General features: G+C 42.6%; 1 protein-coding gene and 1 pseudogene across 1 annotated transcript; both read right to left on the bottom strand.

Moving 5' to 3' along the window:
- The window catches only part of LOC114903829, a 33,021-nt pseudogene extending 23,406 nt beyond the window's left edge, over positions 1–9,615 (bottom strand).
- A 45-nt stretch (positions 9,616–9,660) lies between these two features.
- On the bottom strand, positions 9,661–16,643 carry LOC114903828 (leucine-rich repeat-containing protein 37A-like). The gene is made up of 5 exons (XM_029237098.1): positions 16,236–16,643; positions 15,707–15,811; positions 11,199–11,248; positions 9,774–9,828; positions 9,661–9,693 (listed from the first exon to the last, which is right to left on the bottom strand). The coding sequence occupies exons 1-5, from the start codon at positions 16,641–16,643 to the stop codon at positions 9,661–9,663; spliced, it is 651 nt and encodes a 216-aa protein (XP_029092931.1).
- Between the last annotated feature and the right edge of the window lie 5,587 nt (positions 16,644–22,230).

Here is a 22,230-nt window from a genome sequence, read left to right as displayed (position 1 = left end):
TCTAGGAAATTGAGAGGTCTCAGGGTTTCTTTGTTTGATTGATTTAACTATATATATAGTTAAATATATATATACAATGCAAACAATAGGCCTTTCTGGAACTGATCTACTCTCCTTCCCCTGCTTTCTTTCTCCACAAAGTACTTAACAATGCTTGAAATTATATCTATCTATTTATTATACTTATATACTTATTTCTATATATTTGTAAACCCCCTGAGAACTGGGATACTTGGTCTGTTTCATTCTTGGGCCTGTAACCCTAGCACGTAAAAGAGTTCCTGGCATATAGTAGATACTCGAAAAATATTTTTTGAATGAATTCAGAAAGTGACAAGTTATCAACTATCAGATACTTTTATTTAAAACAAATTATCCATTTATCGTCGCTCATGAGGATAAGTACAGGAAAAGAAATGTCTTTCTTCTCCCCTACATTTGTGACTCAATCTTTTGAGACAAGAATCCTTTGAGAATTTCATAAAAGCAATGATTCTTTTCCCTAAAAAACTGCACTTTCTTGAACACACGCAAAAGTGTGCATGCAATTTCGACTTGTGGATCATACTTTTAGGGCAGAGGTCTGTGAAGAGAGAAGACTGAATCCAGAGTGCCAAACTTGGATGGGAAATAAAAGTACATCTCAGTTTTCACAAATCTCTAACTAAAATCAGCACTTCCTTCCATTATGAATGTAGGCAGCAAACCACAGTAGATCAGCAGTATAGTTAATTTGGGCCCAATAGAAATCACAGGTCATTTCATATCACGTATATGTTGCAGATACCTCAAAATATCATTTATTCTCATCACTACCCTGCAGTTATAATATTTATTAGACCTACCACTGTATCTTGTTTTTTAATGTGTTAAGAGAAGCATATTTATTACTATTTCACTAATTTTAAAAATATTCTGAAAACTATTTCAATATAGCTGGTTTCCTTTGTTTTTCTATATAGTTGGGCTTATTATACATTTTAAAACATTATCCCAAGAACATAAGCTTCTGCAGCTTGCCAAAGAGGTATACACTGGGGAGCAGGAGGGAGGTTAAGGAATTCTGCTTTGGGGAACTACTGACCTCAAGTTAGGAACCTCTGCTTATAAGGTATAAACTTCAAGCTGACTTAGAAATCTTCAAACCTTACCAGACTCATTTTATAGTGTATCGCCTCCCAAACACGTGCTTTTTAAAAATTAATTTTTTAATTTCAATTTATTTTTTAAAAATATGTAATATATATTCACATCTCAAAATTCCAAAAATATGTAGCACACAATTCAAACTTTTTCTCTTACCTCTGTCCCTCAGTCTACCACTCCCCTCCACTCCCAGAGGAAATTAAGTTATCTATTTCTTGTGCCAAATGATTTTCATTTTTCTTACAAGTTTGGGAAATAAAATCTCCAAGTTAGATACTATCACGGGAAATATAAACTACATATAATATTTACGAAATCTGTATATTAAAAAAATTGCCTGGTTCTAGCATTTTTTTCCTTACCAATAAGATATCAGACTAAGGAGGCATCTCTTTAAGGGTGGTCATAATACCTGTTTTTAGATTGACTGTTATGTCTTTTATTATTAATTCAGAAGTCATTTATGACTTGCCTATTCAAGTTGAGCTACAGATATGACCACAGACTGTTATGAAAAATTACTTTGAATGTTTTTTTTCCAACACTTATGTATCTAAACTGACATTTTCTACAAATCTATAAAAAAATTAGTAACAGAAAAATGGGCAAAGGACAGGCAATTCAGAGATAAAATACAAATGTTCAGTAAACATATAAAGATATTTAAGTTCACAATAAGAAAAATTCAAATTCAGATGGGCCTCCTTTTATTCACCCGTCAGATTAGCAGAAAAAAAAAAAAAAAGGGAGAATATCCAGTGGTGGTGGAAGGGTGTGGGGAAATGAATGTCATCACAGCATGATGACTGGAGTATAAGTTGGCACAACATTTTTGAGGGCAATTAAAATTTTATATCTAAATAGTCTTCACCCCAACAATCCCATTTCTAGATAACTATTCTATAGAAATTAATGACCAGGCTCACAGAAATGCATGTACAAGGATATTCATTGCAGCAATGCAAGTAACAAGAAAACTGGACATAATCTAAACATCCTTCAATAGGGGCATTATTAAACTGTGATACATTCATACTATGGAATATTATGCAAGAGTTTAAATGAACGGGGTAAAGCTCTATGTACTGGGAAGGAAAGAAATCTAAGACATATCACGAAATGAAGGAATCAAGTTGCAGGATGTTACTTATGTATAAAAAAGATAAGAAAAACACACAAACCTATTTTGCTATCTGTAAATATGTATGTACTCAAACGTATGGAAAAGAGTCTGGAAGGATTAATACAAAACTCAAAGTAGTGGGTGAGGGATTAGGGCACAAGGAGGGTTTTCACTATATCTGTTATTTCATTGTTATATATTGAGAATATAATCATGTATTACTTGTATAATGGAAAATAAGTTTAAATTGTCTCTTACTGGTTTTAAAGAGGTCCTGCCAAATTTAATTTTTAAAATAAACACAGAATTTCAATCATTAGGTTGCTTTTGGGATATGGAAGGGGAAATACCTTTTCTCACAGGTATTGACCACAAAATTCTGGACCAAGAAGGATCTTACAATGCAGTTAGCTTTTTGTATTCATATTTGGGGAGAGTATACTCACAGCTTCTAAGGCCAGCAGTATGCCTTCCATATACTTTCATCAATGTAAAAAATAGAGTTTCCTTGGAAATTTCTGTGAAGAAACACAGTTCATATCCTTTTATAGGTAGGAAGAGAATGTAGAGAATAAGGAAAAGAATAGGGGCCACCGAGTGGGAAATATTCAAATGCAGAAAAGACCAGCTTTCCAGTTCCCACAGCTTATCGGCTTCTCAGTGTGCACAATTAATAAAAACATACTGTGAGGCCACGGGCAAAAACAAAGAGGCATCTCCTCAGAACCTGAACTTCCTATCTGTCCAATTTCTTGGATACATGCCAATTACTTTTTTTCCAAAATCACTTATGTGTCTAAAATGACTCCTACAAATCAATGAGAAAAATGGCAAACATTTATCAATATCAGCAAATAAATATAAAGAAATCCTATGCCAGGAAGCATCAAGGCTTTGGCTCAGTCCCCTCAGAATCTCTCCATGAGTTAGAAGGATACAGGCAATTAGAAATTATAGGGAGTAATACGAAAATATCTCCTCAACATATTGCATAGGGAAAAGCACAAGTCACTGAGCAAGGAATAAAGTTATTACCTCATTAGGGGAACAAAATGCAAAGGAAAGAGATCAGAAGGAAGGACACACATCAAAACAGTAACAGGAGTTACCTTATTGGTGGTAGGGAAGGTGGGGTGCAATTTTCACATTTTATCCTATATACTTCTGTGACATTTCCTTTTTTAAACAGTGAGAATGTATCCATGAATCAGACATGTTTAAGACAAGCTGTTAAATGCCTGAGGTTCAGTTTCAACCACTAACTCAGTGAATGACTTTGAATCTTTCGCTTTAGCTTTGTCCTCTTCCCTCAGCAACAATGTAACTATTCAGTTTATATGCACATTTTTCACCAGAGTCAGAAATAAGTCAAACAGGATACCTGTCTGACCATCTGCCTGAGGGACATTTTCACTCAAACAGAGCCTTCTGCTTGCTTTATACTCACCAATAAAAGATGCCTAAGACTGAACTCATCTCCCTCAAACTGACTCTGCTTCCCAACTGCTGTATTTCCACCTGTTATACCACCATCATTGTGCCCATCAACACATGTGAGTTTTCTCTTTCCTGTACCACAGTCCCCCAACTCTAGTCAATTACTACATCTTATCAGTTTTTCCTCTGTAGTACTCTCAGGTTTTTCTTTCTACTTCTACCACAACCACTCTAATTCGGCCCCTTCTCACTTTACTCCTAGATCTTGCTAAAGCATTCTATTTGGTCTCCCTGAATCAAGCTTTCCTCTCTAGATCCCTCTACATATGAAATCTAAAATAAGCCTCTTATATTAATCATTTGTCTCTCTTGCTTGAAAACTTGCAGTGGCTCCCCGTATCTTAGAGCGTAACTTTCAAACACCCATTGCCGACAGCCAACGTTATTTTATAATCCTACCTTTCATTGTTGCCTAACCCAATTATTTTCAGCCAGACTAATCTATAAAATTCTGATCATCCCTGCAGTCACACTTTTGCCTAGACTGTACTGCCTCTTATTTTTCTGACAAATCACAGCTAATCTTTAAGTCCCAGCTAAAGATTTAGGTTATCCATGCAGCCTTCCGTGACCTCCTCACCCCTGTGATTACAGGTTCTGGTGAATTACAGCACCTATCTGTATTTCTCTTAATACTTAATTATATATTACCTCCCTTTTAAGGCATATCCCCTTTCTTCCCACTTGTTATTATCATGTTCTGGAGACAATGCCATATACTTCTGTGGCTCCCAGAGAATTTAGCCCTGGGTTGGGCACAAAATGGGTGCTACATATAGAGAGCCAGGGGACAAAGATGAGTTCTAGATATAACTGAGGGATTGAATAATAAGAATAGCTAACACTAAAATATATGCTACACACTGATAGAAGAGCTTTACCTATATTAACTCATCTAAATCTCCCAATGAGATTGGAGTCATTGGGAGATTGAGGAGTCATAGGAGTCATACTATGAGATGATGACTACCATAGTCCCCATTTTACAGATGAGGAAATTGAGTCATAAAGCTAATAAATGACAGACCTGGGTTCAAACCCAGGTAGTCTGGCTCCAGAATCTCTACTCTTAACCACTTTGCTGTATTACCACAAATGAGATGGGGAGAGGGACATGTCGCTGTAAAGAGGATGGAATAAAGATGGGAGAAGAGTAGATGTTAAGGCATTAAATAATGGGGTAAAAAATGGAGAAGGAAAAAATAAGGGCAATTAAAAGTAAAAGACTGGAGGAGAGGGAAAAGTAGTAAGAAGGAGAATGAAGATAAGGAATCATTGACAAACAAAAGGTGTAAACAGAAAGTCAGTCAATGTGGATTGGGGAGAAAAGGAGGACCCAGGAAGACCTGAAGAAAGGCTGCCATGTCAGGCAGGATGCAGAGAACAAATGAGGAGAGGCGATTCTTACATGATGGTGAAGGTGCCATTGTAGGCGTTAGGCTCTGGCTCAGGCACTCCGTGGAGCATCTGCTTTGGGCTGAGACCAACACACGACAGCGTCTCATTTGTGCAGGTACAGAGCTCACATATGCTGATGTTTGTGGTGGCATTCTGTTCTGGCTGCTTCTTTTCTGGGGTATATTTTACACCAGGAAGACCTGTGGATACTGAATACTGAGTCGAAGGAAAAAGAACTGTCTCAGATGCCCTTGGTTGCAGAGATATGTTAACTCCCAGGCCCACAGGTGGAGCTGTGACTTGAGTCAGATTTGCTTATGCAAGTGTCACCTCAGGGTGTTTTGGAAGGGGAGCTGTAGTCTGCTGTAGGGATGTAGAATGTCCAGCCTCCATAGTGGGTTCTGGAATTGTGGTTTGCTCTAGGTCCACATGATGAACTGTGACACTGGATGATGTTGAATACTCACCTTGATCCTTACTTCAAGTTGGAACTGTCACCTCCTGCTGGAATTGAGCTTGAATTACTACATCCTGAGGTGCCTCTGGAGGCTGAGTTGTGGTCTCCTGCATGATTGGAGAAGGTACAGTCTCCATATTGCATCCTGCAGTAACGGTAAGTTCCATATCCATAGGATGAATTGTGACTTCAGTCAGGTTTGGCTGTGCAAGTGTCATCTCAGGGTGTTTTGGAGGGGGAGCTGTAGTCTGCTGCTGGGCTGTAGAATGTTCAGACTCCGTAGTAGGTGCTTGAGTTTTGGTAAGCTCCAGGTCCAAAGGTTTAACTGTGATACTGGGTGATGTTCGATGCTCAGCATGATCCTGATCTGGGGCTGGAACTGGCACCTTGGCCTACAATGGAGACTGAGCTACAACTTCCTTAATGAGCTCTGGAGGCTGAGCTTGGGTCTGCTGCATTGCTGAAGAAGGTTCAACCTCCATACTGCATTCCAGAATTAGTGTAAGTTCCAGGTCTAAAGGTTGAACTGTGACCTCAGTCAAGGTTGGATGCTGAGCCTGAACTTGCTCTGGATTTGGAAGTGTCACCTAGGGGTATGTTGGAGGATCTATAGTCTCCTGCAGGGGTGTGGAATGTTCAGCCTCCATAGTAGGTTCTGGAGTTGTGGTAAGCCCCTGGTCTAAAGGTTGAACTGTGACACTGGGTGATGTTGGAAGCTCAGTGTGATCCTGATCTGGTGTTGGAACTATTGGGTTCTGATATACTGGAGGCTGAGCTACAAAAAATTCCTTAGGTGGTTATGGAGGCTGTGTTAAGTTATCCTACATGGATGGAGAAGTTTCATCCTCCTTAGTGGGTTCTGGCCTTATCGTCAGTTTAAGGTCCAAAGGTTGAATAGTGACCTCAGTCAAGGTTGGATGATGAGCCTGAACTTGCTCTGGATTTGGAAATGTCACCTTGGGCTATGTTGGAGGAACTGCAGTCTGCTGCATGGCTGCAGAATGTTCAGGCTCCGTTGCAGGTTCTGGAGCTCTGGAAAGCCCCTGGTCCAAAGGTTTAACCCTGACCCTGGGCAAGTTTAAATGCTGAGCTTGGTCCTGTCCTAGTGTTGGAACTTTTATCTCATAATGCACTGGAATTTGTGCTACAACCTCCTTAGGTGGCACTGGAGGCTAGATGGGGCCTCCTGCTTGGCTGGAGAAGATTCTGTCTATTTAAGGGGTTCCAGAGGTAGGGCTGGGAACTCCTGCTAGACTGGAGAAGATTCCATATTCTCAGGGAGCTGTAGAAGCTGAGGAAGAGTCCCTTGAGGGACTGGAAATGGTTCCACCTTTGCAGGGAGCTCTGATGAATGAGCCTGAAACTGCCACTGTGTGGGAGAAGGTACCACCCATCCTTAGGGGCCTCAGGAGATATATCAGAGCCCGCCTACGGAACTGTAGCCTGAGCTGGAGCCTCTTCCTGGATTAAAGAAAGCTGTATCCCTCCAGGGGGATCTGGAGTCTGAGTAGGGTCCTCCTGCTGCACTGGAGGATGTTCAACCTCATTAGTGGGCTCTAGAGTTAAGACAACCGCAGGATCCACGGGTTCAACTGTGATATTAGGCAACACTGGATGTTCAACTTCACCTGGACCTAGAGGTGAGAATGTCACTTCATTATGTACTGAAGGTTGAGCTGCACCATCTGTAGAGGCCCCTGGAGGCTGAGTTGGGTGCTGATGCTGGACTGGAGAAGGTCCAACCCACTCAGTGGGCTTTGGATGCTGAGCTGAGCTCTCCTGCTGGCTTGGAGAAGGGTCAGTTTCCTCAGGAAGCTCTTCAGGTTGAGTTGGGGCTCCCTGCTGAACTGGAGAAAGTTCAACATTCTCACAGGGGGTTGGATGTTGATCTGAAAATTCTTGCTGGACTGACAATGGTTCCAACTGCTCAGGGGACACTGTAGACTGAGCCGAGGTTTCTTGTTGGGGTGAAGAAGTTTCAACGTCATTAGTGAACACTGGAGTTACGGTAAGTACAAATCCACAGGTTTAACAGTGACATCGGGCCACTACAGAAGCTGAGCTTGATCCTGACCTAGAGGAGAAACTGTTGTCACAGGATGCTCTGGAGAGAAAACTACAGTCACATTAGAGAGCTCTGGAGACTGAGTTGGAGAGGATTCCACCTCACCATGAGACTCTGGATGCTGAGCTGTGGCTTCCTGCTGAGGTGGAGAAGGTACAACGTCAGAAGCCTGTGAAAGCTATCTGGAGTCTACTGCTGGCTTGTGGCAGGTATAACCTCTTTTCCACGATGCTCTGGATACTGAGCTGGGGTCTCCTCTTGAACTGAAGGTTTATTATGTGTACTGTCTTCTAGAGTTCAGCTGAAGCCTCCAGTTGAACTGGCAAAAGTTCAACCTCCTCAGGTGGCTGTGAAGGCAGTGTGGGGGCCTCATGTTGCATTGTAGAAAATTCTGCATTAGTAAGGGACACTGAGGGCTGAGCTGAAGGCTTGCGCTGATTTGGAGAAGGTCCCACCTCTGGAGTGGGTTCTTTTGTTATGGTAAGCTCCACATCTGCATGTTTGACAATGACACTGGATAAGTCTGAATGTTGAGCATCAGGGTGACTTGAAGGTGAAACTGTCATTTCATGATGCTCTAGAGGTTGAGCTGGCTGTTCCTGTTGAGTCGGAGAAGGTTCCACCTCCCCTGAAGAAGGCTCTGGAGGCTGATCTGGTTGCTCCTGCAGGGTTGCAGAGGTTTCTATCTCTGCTGAAGACAGAGCTGGGATCTCCTGCTGGGTTGCAGAAGATTCTGCCTCATTAGGGGTCTCTGGATACTGAGCTGAGGCTTCCTCCTTGGTAGCAGAGGTTTCAGGTTCTCCAAAAGACTCTGAAAGCTGAGCTGGAATGTCCTGCTGGGTTGCTGTTTTCACCTCCTCAGGAGGCTCTGTAGGCTCAGAAGGCTGAGTCGGTTGATCCTGTTCACTTGGAGAAGGCTCAGCTTCCACAAGAGGCCCTGGGGGCTGACCTGCGGGCTCCTGCTGGGTTGGAGGAGGTTCAACTTCCCCAGGAGGCTCAGAAGGCTGAGCTGGTTGCTCCTGCTCCCTTGAAGGCTCAACCTCGCCAGGAGGCTCTGGAGGCTTAGCTGAGGTCTCTTGCTGGGTTGGAGAAGATTCTGTCCCTTCAGGATGCTGAAGAGGTGGAGTCAGGGCCTCCTGCTGAGCTGTAGGAAATTCAGCTTCCGTAGTGGGCTCTGGAGTGATGGTAAGTTCCAAATCCAGAGGTTGAAGTGTAACACTGGGCAAGTTGGAATGAGCGTGACGCTGAACGCCAGGTAGAGATACCACCTCTTCACTCACTGGAATTTCACGTACATACTCAGTAGGGAGACCTGGAGCCTGAGTTGGGGCGTCTTGATGGAGTAGAGAAGGTTCACCTCCTCAGGGCTCTCTGGAGGCTGAGATGGTGCCTCCTGCTGGACTGTTGGAGGTTCAACCTCCTCATGGCTCTCTGGAGGCTGAGATGGGGTCTCCTGCTGGACTGGAGAAGGATCAACCTATTTAGTGACCTGTGGAGTTATGGTAAGTGCCAGATCCATAGGTTTAAAAGTGAAATTGTACAAGTTTGACTGCTGAGCTTCATTTACCCCATGATGTGCTACTGATCGAACTACAAGCTCCTTAAGTGTCTCTAAAGGCCGGGTGAGGGCCTCTGGAGGACTTGGGAGATTCTAGTTCCTCAGGGGCCTCTGAAGGCTCCTCGAGGTGGAGCATCCTGCTGAGGTGGAGGTGGTTATACCTCTTGAGTGGGCTCTGGATGCTGAGTCTGGGCCTCTGCCTGGGGTGAAAAAGATTCAACCTCCTCAGGGGTCTGTGGATGCTGAGCAGGGGTCTCCTGGGGTAAAGATTCAGCCTCCTCAGTGAGCTCTGGATGACGAGTTTGGGCCTTCTGCTGGGATGGAGAAATATCCTCCTCAGAAGACTCCCTGTCATGTAGCTTTTGTGCCATATTTTCCTTGCATGTGGCATTGAGAGGCCTATACATATCCCTATGTCAAAGTGGCCGCCTTCTCCCGAAAGAGCCCTCCTAGAAACAGAAAGGGAAATATTAATTCTGCATCTCCCCTGCTTTCACTGGCCATAGTACTTTCTCCTCCTCAAACTTACCTGACTCTCACTTTCCCCTGAGCTTCTCTTATGCAGCAGAAATCGAAAAAAGCCCCTTGGAGGAAAACATACAGTTAGTGTTACATGTCATTTTTCATCTCTCTCACAATGTGTTATCTCTGGTCGTATTAGGACTAAATGGGTACCTCAGTCCATAATCACAATGAGCAAAATCACAACAGACCCGGGATCCTGAAAATCACTGCACGCATGCTGGCCTTCCAGAAGTTCTCTGTCTGTCCAAAATGGCCCCCTAGTGTCTCTGGGGAGACCTTTACATGTAGCTTAGCATGGAGTATAGGCAGGATTTTCAGCCCCACTTCCCTTTCCTGGTCTTTGGCCAAGTGCCATCGTGCAGAGAAAACACTGCACAACGGCGCTGGGCAGAAACACGTTACTCTCTAGATGTGCTTCACACCAGTCCGCTTCGGACATAGTCGCACATGCAGCATTTGCTGGGGGTGTGGGTGTGGGGAGAAGGTGCTTTTACTTTCCTGGCTGCTCTATCCTATAAGTTGAATCACACCAAGTAAACACCTGAAACCAATGAGCAAAGTTATCTATACCTCTCTGACTTTCATACTGCAGGCTGTCACTGAGGTGTCAGTGAATTGTGGGATCAGTTTAAAGGCCATGACCAGCAGGGAAACACAAAATACTCTTTTTGAATACAAATAGAAGAGAAAGACATCAGAGTGCGCAATAAGTTTGTTTCAGAAACTACTTATGTCCATATAGTATGTGTATACTGAATTGTGACATAAAACATAGCTCACAGCCCAAGCACAGTGCGATCAGCAGAGAAGTCCTCAGTGGAAAGGGACACACTTCTTTTTGATAATCACTAGCAGTATGAACATGGGGCAAGATATTTTCCCTTTCTCCTTCTCCATTTCCTTATTATTAAAGGAAGAGACAAACTACTGTCTAACGTTTCTCCCAGTTAAAATTCTATGAGGTTAGGATAAAGGGAATAGAGAGTAGGGGCATAAAAAGCATAGGATGAGAAGCGAAATTTCCTTGCCAAATTACAGAAGGGACTCATATGTTCTACCTTTTCTCAGCTTTGAATGAGGTCAGCCCCTACATCCCCAACCATGTGGCCTTCCCTACCCCGGAGCCTCCTAGAAGGCCTCTGGCCTGGCCTGATGCCTAGGAACCCGGCATCAGGCCAGCAGGAAAAGGTGCAACCAAAACCTCTCCCCGTCCACCCTCTTTCCTTAAAGGACTAGTGAAAGCAGATGAATCGGTGCCAGTCCTGTTCTAAGTCAGCTTGGGCTGGGGAGCTAATTCTGCTAATAAATAAATTAGGGTAAACCATTAGGGTAATTAAACATTCTTCCTGCCTTTGGTCAGGAAATTGAAATAGATGAGTTCTAAGTTCTCCTCTAGTTGTAAAATTCTGCTTTCAAAACCAATATTTACCTTCTGCTTCTTTTTTTATCTTCCTCTTTTGCAATTCTATGAGAATAAATCTGTTTTGAAAGAAAACGTGATCATGATTAGCCATTACAACTATTTCCAAATCCTTATTCATTCCTTTTTACTTTAAATCTTATCTACCCAGTGAGATGATAACGTTTTTAAGGAAAGGAATTCTACCCTGTTTAATAACCCTTTGACTCTTCCACAGTACCTAACATAGGGACTTGCATGCAGCAGGCGATATATTTTATTGACTGTTTTAGATGACGTTCAACACATAATTCCTAATAAAAACTCTTAGAAGTAGGAAAAGAAAATAAAAGTATCTAGCAGAAACCTAAGCATTGTTTTAAAGTCAAGACCAAGAGTAGGATGCCCATGATTACTGCTACTATTGATCACTGTGGAGGAGGTCTTAATCAGTACAATAAGAAAAACGAAGTATTGGAAAGGAAGAGACAAAAATATTTGCACGTGAAATGAGGAACGTAAAAAGACCAAAAGAATCAACCGAAATTTTATTGGAAGCAACATGAGTAAGATGGCTCCATACAAAATCAAGAGATCCACATATAAGCCTCAATAGCTTTCCCATATAACACAAATAACTAACTAAGAAACAGAAGAAACATCCCATTTACTATATCAATAGAAATGCATAACGTACCTAGGAATAAACTTAACCAAAAATTTGTAAGACCTATGTGATGAAAATATTAAAACTTTTCTGAAGGACATTAAGAAGATGTACTTACATGGCATGAGATACTATCCTCCTAGAAGGTTGTAAAGAGGTCAATTCTCTTCACAGTAACCTCCAAATTCAATGCAATCTATTTATAGCCAAAATAACTTTTAAGTAAAACCTGGCCAGCAGACATTTGGTAGAGAATATATGTAAGAATAGTTATGAAATGTATGAAAAAGAAGGTCAAAGACTAGGATCTTGCCCTACCAGATATAACATATGTTATAGAGCAACTGGAATTAAGCAGTGTGATATTGGTACTGGTACAGGACAAGATAACTGGATCACAGAATAGAGTCAAGATAAAGATAGTATATTAGACCAGGGAAGAAAGACTAAACCATTCAGTGAAAGGTTTGAAAACAATTAGATCTTCATATAGGGGGAAAATGTTAGATCCCCTACCTCAACCACACAAAAAAACAAATACAACAAATTCTAGACAGATTATTAAAGTACTTGAAGAAAATATTATGGATTATTTTTACGTCATGAGGTGACAAAGGCCTGGCTAACAAAACCCACCGCACACGAGCCATGAGGAGAGGTCGGGCAGATATGGTGGCTGACTGTCAACACACATCCTACTCTTCACAGCCCTTGCCCCCTTTTTCCCTGGATTGTTTGTCTTCTTCTTGTTAACTTATAAAACTCTTGGGAGTTCCCTGGTGGTCCAGTGGTTAGGCCTTGTCTCTTTCACTGCTGTGGCCAGCCCGAGGTTCAATGCCTGGTCAGGGAATTAAGATCCCGCAAGCTGCACAGCATGGCCAAACCCCGCCACGCCCAAACAAACAAAGAAACAAAAAAAAGACTCATTATAGTAAAGAAATACTGGCTTTCATTGAATTTCAGTGTTTCGAATCTTTCCAGTTTTTTTTGTCTCCAAGGAGACAAGAAAAAGAGTGGAGTAGGGAGCACAAGCTTTGCAGTCGGCTGAAGCTGGCTTCTGCTTTTGGTTTGGCCACTGGGGCCTTACATTGATCTCCTTCATCTATGAAGGAGGGATAGTAATATCATCCTTACAGGACTGTGGGCATTAAATCAGACAATATATGGAAAACTCTTCCTCTTACGCTTGGCATGAATCAGTGCTAAGCTGGTGTCACAGACAAGATGGTGGAATATATCAAAGGCTCTGCTTGTGGCATCAGGCTCTGAAGGCTCTTTCCCACCATAAGATTATAAAAATATTGCTTTTATTTTCTTCTAATACCTTTATGTGGTCTTTCTTCACATTTATGGAAATATGTTTATTTAAGATGAAAAATGGGGATCTGCTATTATTTACCCCCCAAATAGTTCGGCAGCTATTCTATCACCATTAATTCATTTTTTTTCACTGATTCGAATATTAAAACATGACATTTCAAAAGTCTTAAGAAAACATGGGTCTATTGCTGGACTCTAGGCTACTTCAAATAAATATTCGGCTGCATTATTCCTCACTGTGGAATTGACATAACGCCTCATCTCTCTTCCGTTGAACACCATTATCGTCTACCACAGGAAGAGCACTGCATGACCCCTGTCCTCAAAAAGCTTATCATATAAGTGGGGAGAGGAAAAACTGGTTAGGACTCCTCGCTTTCACTGCCGAGGGTACAGGTTTAATCCCTACTTGGGGAACTAAGATCTCGCAGGCGAAATCAAAGCAAAAGGAAACAAATGCAAGGTTAAACTACATAGAAGGTAAAAACAATAAAAAGGGGACTTTACAGAAATTGTAAAAAAGCAAAAGGACATATGCCAGCTGGAGATGTAGAGAGTACAGTCTGGGCAATGGCCAATGACTAGCAAGCTGACCCCATGATAGTCCCCAGCCTCCGAGGCTCAGAAATCATCCTCTTCCGCACCAAGAGAGAACTCATGTCTTCCTGTTGTGGCGGTCTCACTTTATCAATATCACAGGATTGATCAAAACTCAGAATGCCAAATTACTACCTGACAATGAGAAATACATCTGTTCTACACACAGGGCATCCGTGTCTGCACAATCAGTGAATTATTACCTTCTGTGGAGACAGGCCTCCGTGGCACACTCAAGCACAATCACACAATCGAAGGCTACTTGGTGAGAACAGAATTAGAAAAGGAATCAGCTGAATCGAGAATTTAATGGGAAGGCCTGAGGTAGCTGGATCCATCCAGCTCCTCAACAGGCACAGCCTGGCTGGTGGGCCTGACTCTTCAGTTATGCTGCCTAGGGTGCCATCTCTACTCTCGGGCAAGTGAGGATGGGCACTGCCCATGTTGGCCTCTCCTCACCTTTTCTACGCTTTCACTACTGACCAACCCTCCTGCAGATAGACACATTTCTCTTGAGAAGTTAGTACATCATGTCAGGTTTTATTCAAGTCTGATAGGCCAGGAAGCCATTGGTCCTTACACATCTCTGCTCAGCTCCACGATGTGCTAACCTTGATGTTTCTCTCCTGGGGGGCTGCCTTTTAAAAAACTGCTTACCACTTTTGTGAGTTCTGAGGGGAGGGGACTGCTTTGCTATGGCCCCTAAGAACTGGTGACAAACCTCACAGGACAAGGATCAGGAGGGCTGGAGTATTCAGGGAAGGCTTTATGAAGAAAGATATCTGAACTTGAGTTGGTTTGTGAGAGATTCATAGGACTTCCACAGGCAAAGCAAAATAAAGGAATTTTCGTTGGGTAAAGGCACAAACAAAAGTAGGAATGGGTATGGTGTAACTAGCGTATAGTGAGGAGCTGCTTTGGCTGGAATGGGGGCCTGCTTTGGCTGGAATGGGGGCCTGCCATTACAAGAGAAAAGGTCAATAAAGTAGGTTGGATTGGTACGGTAGAATCAAGATTGTCAGCTTATTAAAGTCACTCTTTTAATGTTAGCAACTGCCTGTTGGGAAAAGTAATAAACCATTATGTAACTGAGCAAAAGGTAAACAGGCTACCTCCAGGAATAGGCTACTATAAATATGACATACTTTAGGGTAGCCTGCTGCAGGATTTTACTTGCAGTGTTTTAATGGAACATATCTACACAATTCCTAATACATCGGAGAAGAAAGCTGCTAAGTAAACCTAAGGAATTGACGAGATCACATTTTTATCTTTTAGGCATGTCCTTTTAGCCCTCCCAGGGTGACTGATAGCTCCATGAGTATGGAGATCCTATATCTCTCATCATTTCAGCCAACAAGTAAAGAAATCAACAGTACAATGAGAGTGACTGGTGAGTACAACAAATCAGCATAGTTTTTTGTGTTGAAGAAATTTTACTATCATGTCAACTCTGGCCTTCTTATAAACTTCACTTGTCAAAATAGTCCAATGGCTTGTTACCATGGATCCAATTCCATAGAGATCTCCTGGGAGTGGAGTTCCTTTAAAAATCCTGTGGGGACTTCCCTGGTGGCACAGTGGTTAAGAATTCGCCTGCAAGTGAAGGGGACGCGGGTTTGATTCCTGGTCTGGGAAGGTCCCACATCCTGCGTAGCAACTAAGTCCGTGCACCACAATTCCTGAGCCCGCGTGCCTAGAGCCCGTACTCCACAACAAGAGTAGCCACCACAATGAGAAGCCTGCGCACCGCAATGAAGACCCAACGCAGACAAAAAAAAACAAACAAAAGCACAAACAAACAAACAAAAATCCTTGGAATATACTTTTCAGTAAAAGAACGAAGTGTATTCAGTCCTCATGATTAAAGAGAAGAATCAAGTAGTAGGAGGAGGAAAGGTGGCTTTGATTCTCAGTTTGTGGGTTCTGAATCTGAATTAATTATCGTCCTTACCTCAATGAGACAGAGAATTGTAACCAAAATCGTCACCACTACAGTTACAGATATTGCCAAGATGAGTTTGTTGTTATAGCCGTATCCTGGAACTTCTTTTGTGAGCTAAAAATAATAAATAACAGTTTTTTTAAAACAAGGAGATGGAAGGGATGAAAGCTAACTATTTTTAATCCTATTCTAAATGATAGTTAACTATTCTTAAAATACTATAAAACCCAATCCTTTCAGGCGAGTAGCTTCTATAAGAACAAGCCAAATTGAATGTTATTAATCTTATCATTAGCAATTTCTTCTACAATTTATTTATCTACACATTATTTATCTTGTGTTATGCCTTTTCTCGTCTACCCAAGGAATAGTGGCACACTCTCTAAACGAGCAAAGTGGGAGATCACTGTCTTAGCCAGTTTCATGGCTGAAGATAAGATACAGACTAGGAGCCCATGGTATTCCTGCTTGGGCACGTTAATGGCATGTCCTAAACTGAGTAAAAGTCCAGCTCCCATGTGTCAGGGGTTATCCTCACCTCACTTGACTCCTGCTCTTTCTGCTCACTCTGGGTTTCTGTGCTCTCACTGATATAGTTGTCAGTTTTCCACAGGTCCGTATGCCATTCCGCTTTGGAAACATTTACTTCTTGCTGCTTGCTGAGAAGTTTCATCAGGAGGCCTGTTTGAGACATGAGGTTGGCACAGGCCAGCTGCCCGTGTGTCTCTGAGCAGTCCATTTTCAAAGTCTGGATAACATGAGAAATGAGCCTTCGCATGTCATTGTTGGGGATGAGGGACCGTAGCTGCTGGTTTAGCTGAGTTTCAACTTCATCACCTGGGGATGTGAGCCCCGGGAAAGTGAAGCCTGTGGGCTCGGAGGATAATTCAGTGCCCGTGTTGTGGTACTCCCATTGTGTTTTGTTGGTGTGTTGAACAGTTGGCATACTGTTGTCTACAGCAACAGTAGAATGTGCAGTGAAGACGTTCCTATGGGTAGTGTTTCCAGGGCCGTTTCCTCCTGGCAGAGTAGAGTTTCCTCTGGAAATAATTTCATCAGAAACATTTTATGCAGTATTGTTTTCTGAAGTAGTGTGTTCTGTAGAGTGGTCTGAAAGAGAAAATAATGCTAGAAAAGGATTTTCCTGAGAAGTCACTTCTCTTGAAGGTGAAACAGTCTCTCGTGGAGGGGAATTTATGAGACTCCTCGCTACAGAGAACGGACAGCTTGCAAGCATCATTCTATTGAGTGAACTTTTCTTCCTGAACTTTCGACTCCTTTTGACTTTGGGTTTTCTGTGGACCCGATGAGACTGAGTTTCATGGAAGATGTATTTTTCACCAGAAGGTGAGATTAGTTCAGGAGCCTCAATATTTCTAACTCTAGCCTTTACAGCTTCTAAAACAAAACTAGTGTGGGATAAGTCTTTTGATTTGCTTTTAACCTCAGATGGGGATTTTGGAGGGATGGAGGCACAAGGCCTGCCCTTGAAGTACTGTTTCAGGGAAGAGGAGCCTGCTGCCTTGTGTTCCTTTATGAATGAAGACTCTGCATTGGACGACTTTCCCACCAGCTGCCTGGGCCTCTACACCATGAGATGCTGTTTCAGCTTTCTTGGGGATGGCCTCCTGAGCCTTCTTTCTTCGGCAGTGTTCGCCACAGATGCTGGGCATTCTGTTTCCTCCTGACGCTCTCATCTCCCACTGCTTTGAGGTGCATTTTCTGTATGCCCCTTGGGCCCCGGAGGCCCCTGTTCACTCTCAGCAGGTGTTTCTCTGTAATCTCAATCTTTGCTAGGCTGTCTTTCTGTGCTTGGGCAGCTTCCAATTTCTTTTGAAAGATGCAGAGTTTAAACATGGCACTTAAATGGGTGGAACGCGTATGCGTGGCAGGTTTTTCTTCCTTTTTATTTAACCTCATCGAATTTTTCTTCAGTTTCTGCATCTAAAAATTTTCCAGAAAGTGAAGTTTCTTCAATTTATTTTTATTAGTTGAATTGTTGGGTACAGGTTTAACAGAAGGGCTCCTTGTATTGATTTTGAAAATGCCCAGTGGCATATCTCCATCTTGTGTATTTGAAAAAAGAAGTTGAATGAATGGTGATAATGTTGATTCCACATCTCCTAGATTCCCCTCTGAGATAAAAGGCAGTATGTAATTCAGTGCACTGATAATATCACTTCTATTATTAAAGTCCAGCTGCTCATTCATGAAGCCTGACAAGCTGACAGCACTTTATCTGAGGATGCCCTCTCTGACTCAATAGTCAGCTCGCTGCTGTTCTTCTTCCAGGCTTGCAACACCTTCAACGATCCTTCTGCATTCCCTATAGATGTTTCTTCATCTGTCAAAAATAACTGTTTTTGATCATTGAAGACTGATGGGACAGCTTTTACTCAGTCCACAGCCAAATAAATTAGGAATCACTCAAACGTTTCAGTGCCACTTAGGAGAAAAAGGAACACACACGTAAGCCTATGACTGGCAACAACAAAATGTGAAAAAGATATCTCTTGAAAAAGTGGCTATCTACTCAGAAATTCTGTAGCGTGAAATATACTAACTATATTCAGGATTACTCCACTGGTTCCCAGGGGCCAGAACTGAAGAAAATCCAAGGCTGGAAGACAAATATTCCCCTACTCAGCTGGACTCTCTGCAGATCTACTGTGACTCCTCAAATTTATATACCCCATCCTGTCCCTCCTCAGAGGCAGAGAAGGGTGAGCCTTCCTCTATCCACCTCTTTAGTGTGCTTGTGTCCTTGCTACTATCACAGATGACCACGACAACAACCACCATTAACAGGTCGTCATCTGGACATTTCCTTCTCCACTCACCCACCGAGTCCTTTGCTCAGTCCCTGCTTCCATATATCCCAGCCCTCATAACAGAAGGCTCTATACAGAAAAAAATCACTATGTTCGCCTGAGCTCTTTGCTAAAATTTGGGCAGGGATCTGGGGTATAACAGATTTGCCCAATTGTAGGCCAACGTGGAATGTACAACAAATCAATGGAATAATACTTGAGGTCCAAAATGCAGAAGGGAAAAAGCAACTTCTGTCAGATGGCTACTTTGCTTTCATTTCATTTTACTACTAATATTTCCAGCTTTACTTGGGGAACCATCCAAAGCTTCTGACTGTGTGAAGGTAATGTATACCATTGTGTAGCTGGGCTTTTATTCCTAAAGGATTAAAAGTATTTTTCCTGAGGGTCAAAGGAGGAGGGAAGGGTCATGAGAAAGGAGGAGCATGGGCTTGCAGAGAGCCCGAAACTGGGAGAGGAGATCGGGGCACTAGGGGCATAGCACTTAATAACTATGATCTTCTTTCTCCTCACCTGTAAAAGGAAATTAAAAATGCCTTTTCTGCCCACTTCTGGGGGAGAAGGGAGTAATACAACCAGTAAAAAAATTGTTTGGGGGAGTTCCCTGGTGGTCTAGTGGTTAGGACCCGGCACTTTCCCTGCTGTGGCCCGGGTTCAATCCCTGGCTGTGGAGCTAAGATCCCACAAGCTGTGTGTCACAGACAAAAGAAAATGTGTTGAAAAATCAGCAATATTGTCTTTATATAAGTAGCAAAGTGTTATTATTTATGATGTGCTCTAGATCACTGGTAGAGACCTGTACTCAAGCTACGTGGGCATGAAAGCACATTTTGGAAGTCACCAAGTTAGTGCCAATAAATCAAATATATAGAAAAATAGTTGAAAGCCCCTGAGTGTTTTGTGGATAGAAAAGTTGAGATCCAGAGCAAGTTCAGAGCTGGACAGTCTAAGAATAAACTAGCTCTCCCATACATTAGAAGGGCTAGGTAGCAGCTTCCGGTTATGGAACCAGAAATCCCAGGCTCCAAATAGGACATAAAACAGCATCACTTGTACTCTTTATAAAATTGCAGAAACAAACAAAACAAACAAAAATATATTTACACCTGTCCTATAAGACAAATGGTACTTGAGACCTTATGTATATAAAATCAGTTTACAAACTGTGATGCACTATATCAATAAGTTCTCATTTGCACAGAGCACAGCATAGGATATGAGGCCATTAATGTTAATTCCCTTCCCCCATCCATTCCTTTCTCTTGTCCCTTTATGTATGTGGATCAGTAACATTATTAAGCTAACAACGTAACTGAGCAACAATTAGCTTAATAAGATAACCAAGACTCTGATTCTTACCAGGGTAGTTCTTAGAAACTTAGGGAGCTGGAACTCTGAATGAATTAATTAAAATAATGAAATTACATCATTAATTTTAATTTTAAATTAATTTTAAAAATTATCATCATTGATTAAAAATAAAATAAAATTAAAACCTTATTATCCCGCAGCTGAGACTCACCACAATGTGTGAAGTCTGTCAGGCATCCACTGTCAGAACACAGGTTGACTCTCTTACAGACAACCTCAATGGTATTTTTAAATTGGCAGAGGCAGCAGGCCATATGGCTAGGTAAGTTCCTATAAATGGAAACACAGATAATTAAATTCGTGGTAAAAGAGTTACTTGAGAAGGTAGAAGAGGTAGGCCAAGGCCACCACAGACCAGTGCAAAAAGGAGTTCTTGGGGCGTATGGACTGCAGAACTGGATAGGGGCCGGTTGGCCAACTGCTGCTCTTGACTGTTGTAAATAAATATAGAGGAGGAGAGAGGTGCCCAACAGAAGGATTAAGGTGGCAGTAGATATGGTATGCCTAGAAAAAAGGGAATAGGGATTAGAATTGGGTGACACTGATCTGTAGTTTAATTCAGAAGTACCTCCTTCCAACCCAAAAGCCTCACTTTGGGTTGAGAGTACACAGGAAGAAGGCACACTTCTAAGAAGAGTCTGAATAAGACCGCAACTTCTGGAATCCCTTTCTCAGTTCCCATTTGTGAGTAGTAATATATTAGAATTTATTCTAGTAATAAAAAAGTATTGTGTGGTTAAACAATAACAGAGATCGCATTGGCCAAATCTAGACAAAAGGAACATTCCAAAGAATAACATTATCATTATAATAAGGTATAACATAGTTAATTTAAAAAAAAGCACATGAGTTCATAGTGATACTCAAAATGAAATGTAGGGGAGCTCTTCTGTATAGAATAATGTCAGCTAATAAATGCAAAATGGATGATAGAATAAGAAAGTGTCATTTTGCAACTATCAGTGTAATAATTGATTCAGACAAAGATTATCATTGATGCACAGTTGGGTGAAGAGTTGTTTGAAAGTAGGATCTTCACTGATCCCAAAGTATCACCCCACATATGATTTATCAATTACCAAGGGGAAAAATAACTTTACAATGGAGAGATATGGAAGAAACCACCTTAATCAAGTGATCAAACTTAGCACTGGGCCATACTGCTGGGATGGAGAAATTTCAGCTTCCTCAGGGGGTTCTGTAGGTTCATCTGCTCTCCCCAAAAAATCCATAGGTAGGCACTCCTCAGGATAAATGGCATCCATACTCGGATCTAAATAATCACCCTGCAACTGTTGTTCTAGACCCTGAGTGTTTTTTTGAAATTGGCCTATACTTCCAACAATAGTCTTGTCAAGCCGTTGATGCTGAACTAGATCTTTCTTCAGGTTTGGGGGTGAAACAATAAACTTCATTGGTTTTGAGCTGTTACTACCTAGAGGTGGAACAAGTATTTCAAATGATTGGTGACCTTCAGCCTCATCTGGACCTATGTGTTTAGTCTTACTTTTGTGTCGAGAAGGGAGAACAAAGGGCTGATTCTGATCCCAGTCTTGCACTGGAACTGCCTCTGGGAGCTTTTGATGTTGGGTTTGCTTGTTATTCAGATCCTGATGTGGAACAGCAAACTGATCTGGCCCTGGGGGCAGCTCTCTAACCGAATCCGTGTCCAGGTATGGAACCTCAGTCTCAGTCAACTCCTGATGAGGCGGGCCAACATCTGGACTGGAGACAAGGACTTTAAGTAATTAAAGCCCACGGCTTCAGCCAGGGGTGTAAGGGCATGGGGCAATTTGGGAGGAGGGTCTGAGGCCTGTGAAGACCAAGCCTCTGTCAGCCGCGGGGGGTTGGGGGTCACCTGGACGGGGCCCAGGGCCCACTCCAGAGGCTGAACTGCCTGGACTAGACGCCACCATCCTTGCCATGTGAGGAAGAGCCGTGGCAACCAATGGCGCAGCCGGGACATAACATGCGGCGGCTCCAGGGGCAGTGACCCAGGCCAGTGAGGAGCCGGAGCCACATCCTGCATCCGAGCTGAACCACTATGCCAGCGCCTACGCGACGGCTCACGTTAGCAACCGACCACCCCGCCCCTGCCTAACGTCCCTCCCGTTATTTATGACGTCTTTAGTTGCGCCACAGTTACTAGGCTCGTGCGGAGATCCAATCCGCGCCACCAGAGTGGGCCTTTTTCCCAGAGTCCCCAGGGCGCCAGCCATCCTTCCCCTTGCAAAGGCAACAATTACCTCCTGCCGGGCCCTCTTCCCAACCCTGCCCTGCCCACCCTGGCCCCAAACAATGAGGCGGAATTTGGGCTGCAGACCCAAGTGG

This window comes from Monodon monoceros, unplaced genomic scaffold (genome assembly GCF_005190385.1).
Source record: "Monodon monoceros isolate NGI ecotype Baffin Bay Population unplaced genomic scaffold, NGI_Narwhal_1 Super_Scaffold_21, whole genome shotgun sequence".
Classification (NCBI taxonomy): domain Eukaryota; kingdom Metazoa; phylum Chordata; class Mammalia; order Artiodactyla; family Monodontidae; genus Monodon; species Monodon monoceros.
The sequence above is the reverse complement of the archived record's forward strand: the minus strand, read 5'-3'. Positions and strand labels throughout refer to the sequence as shown.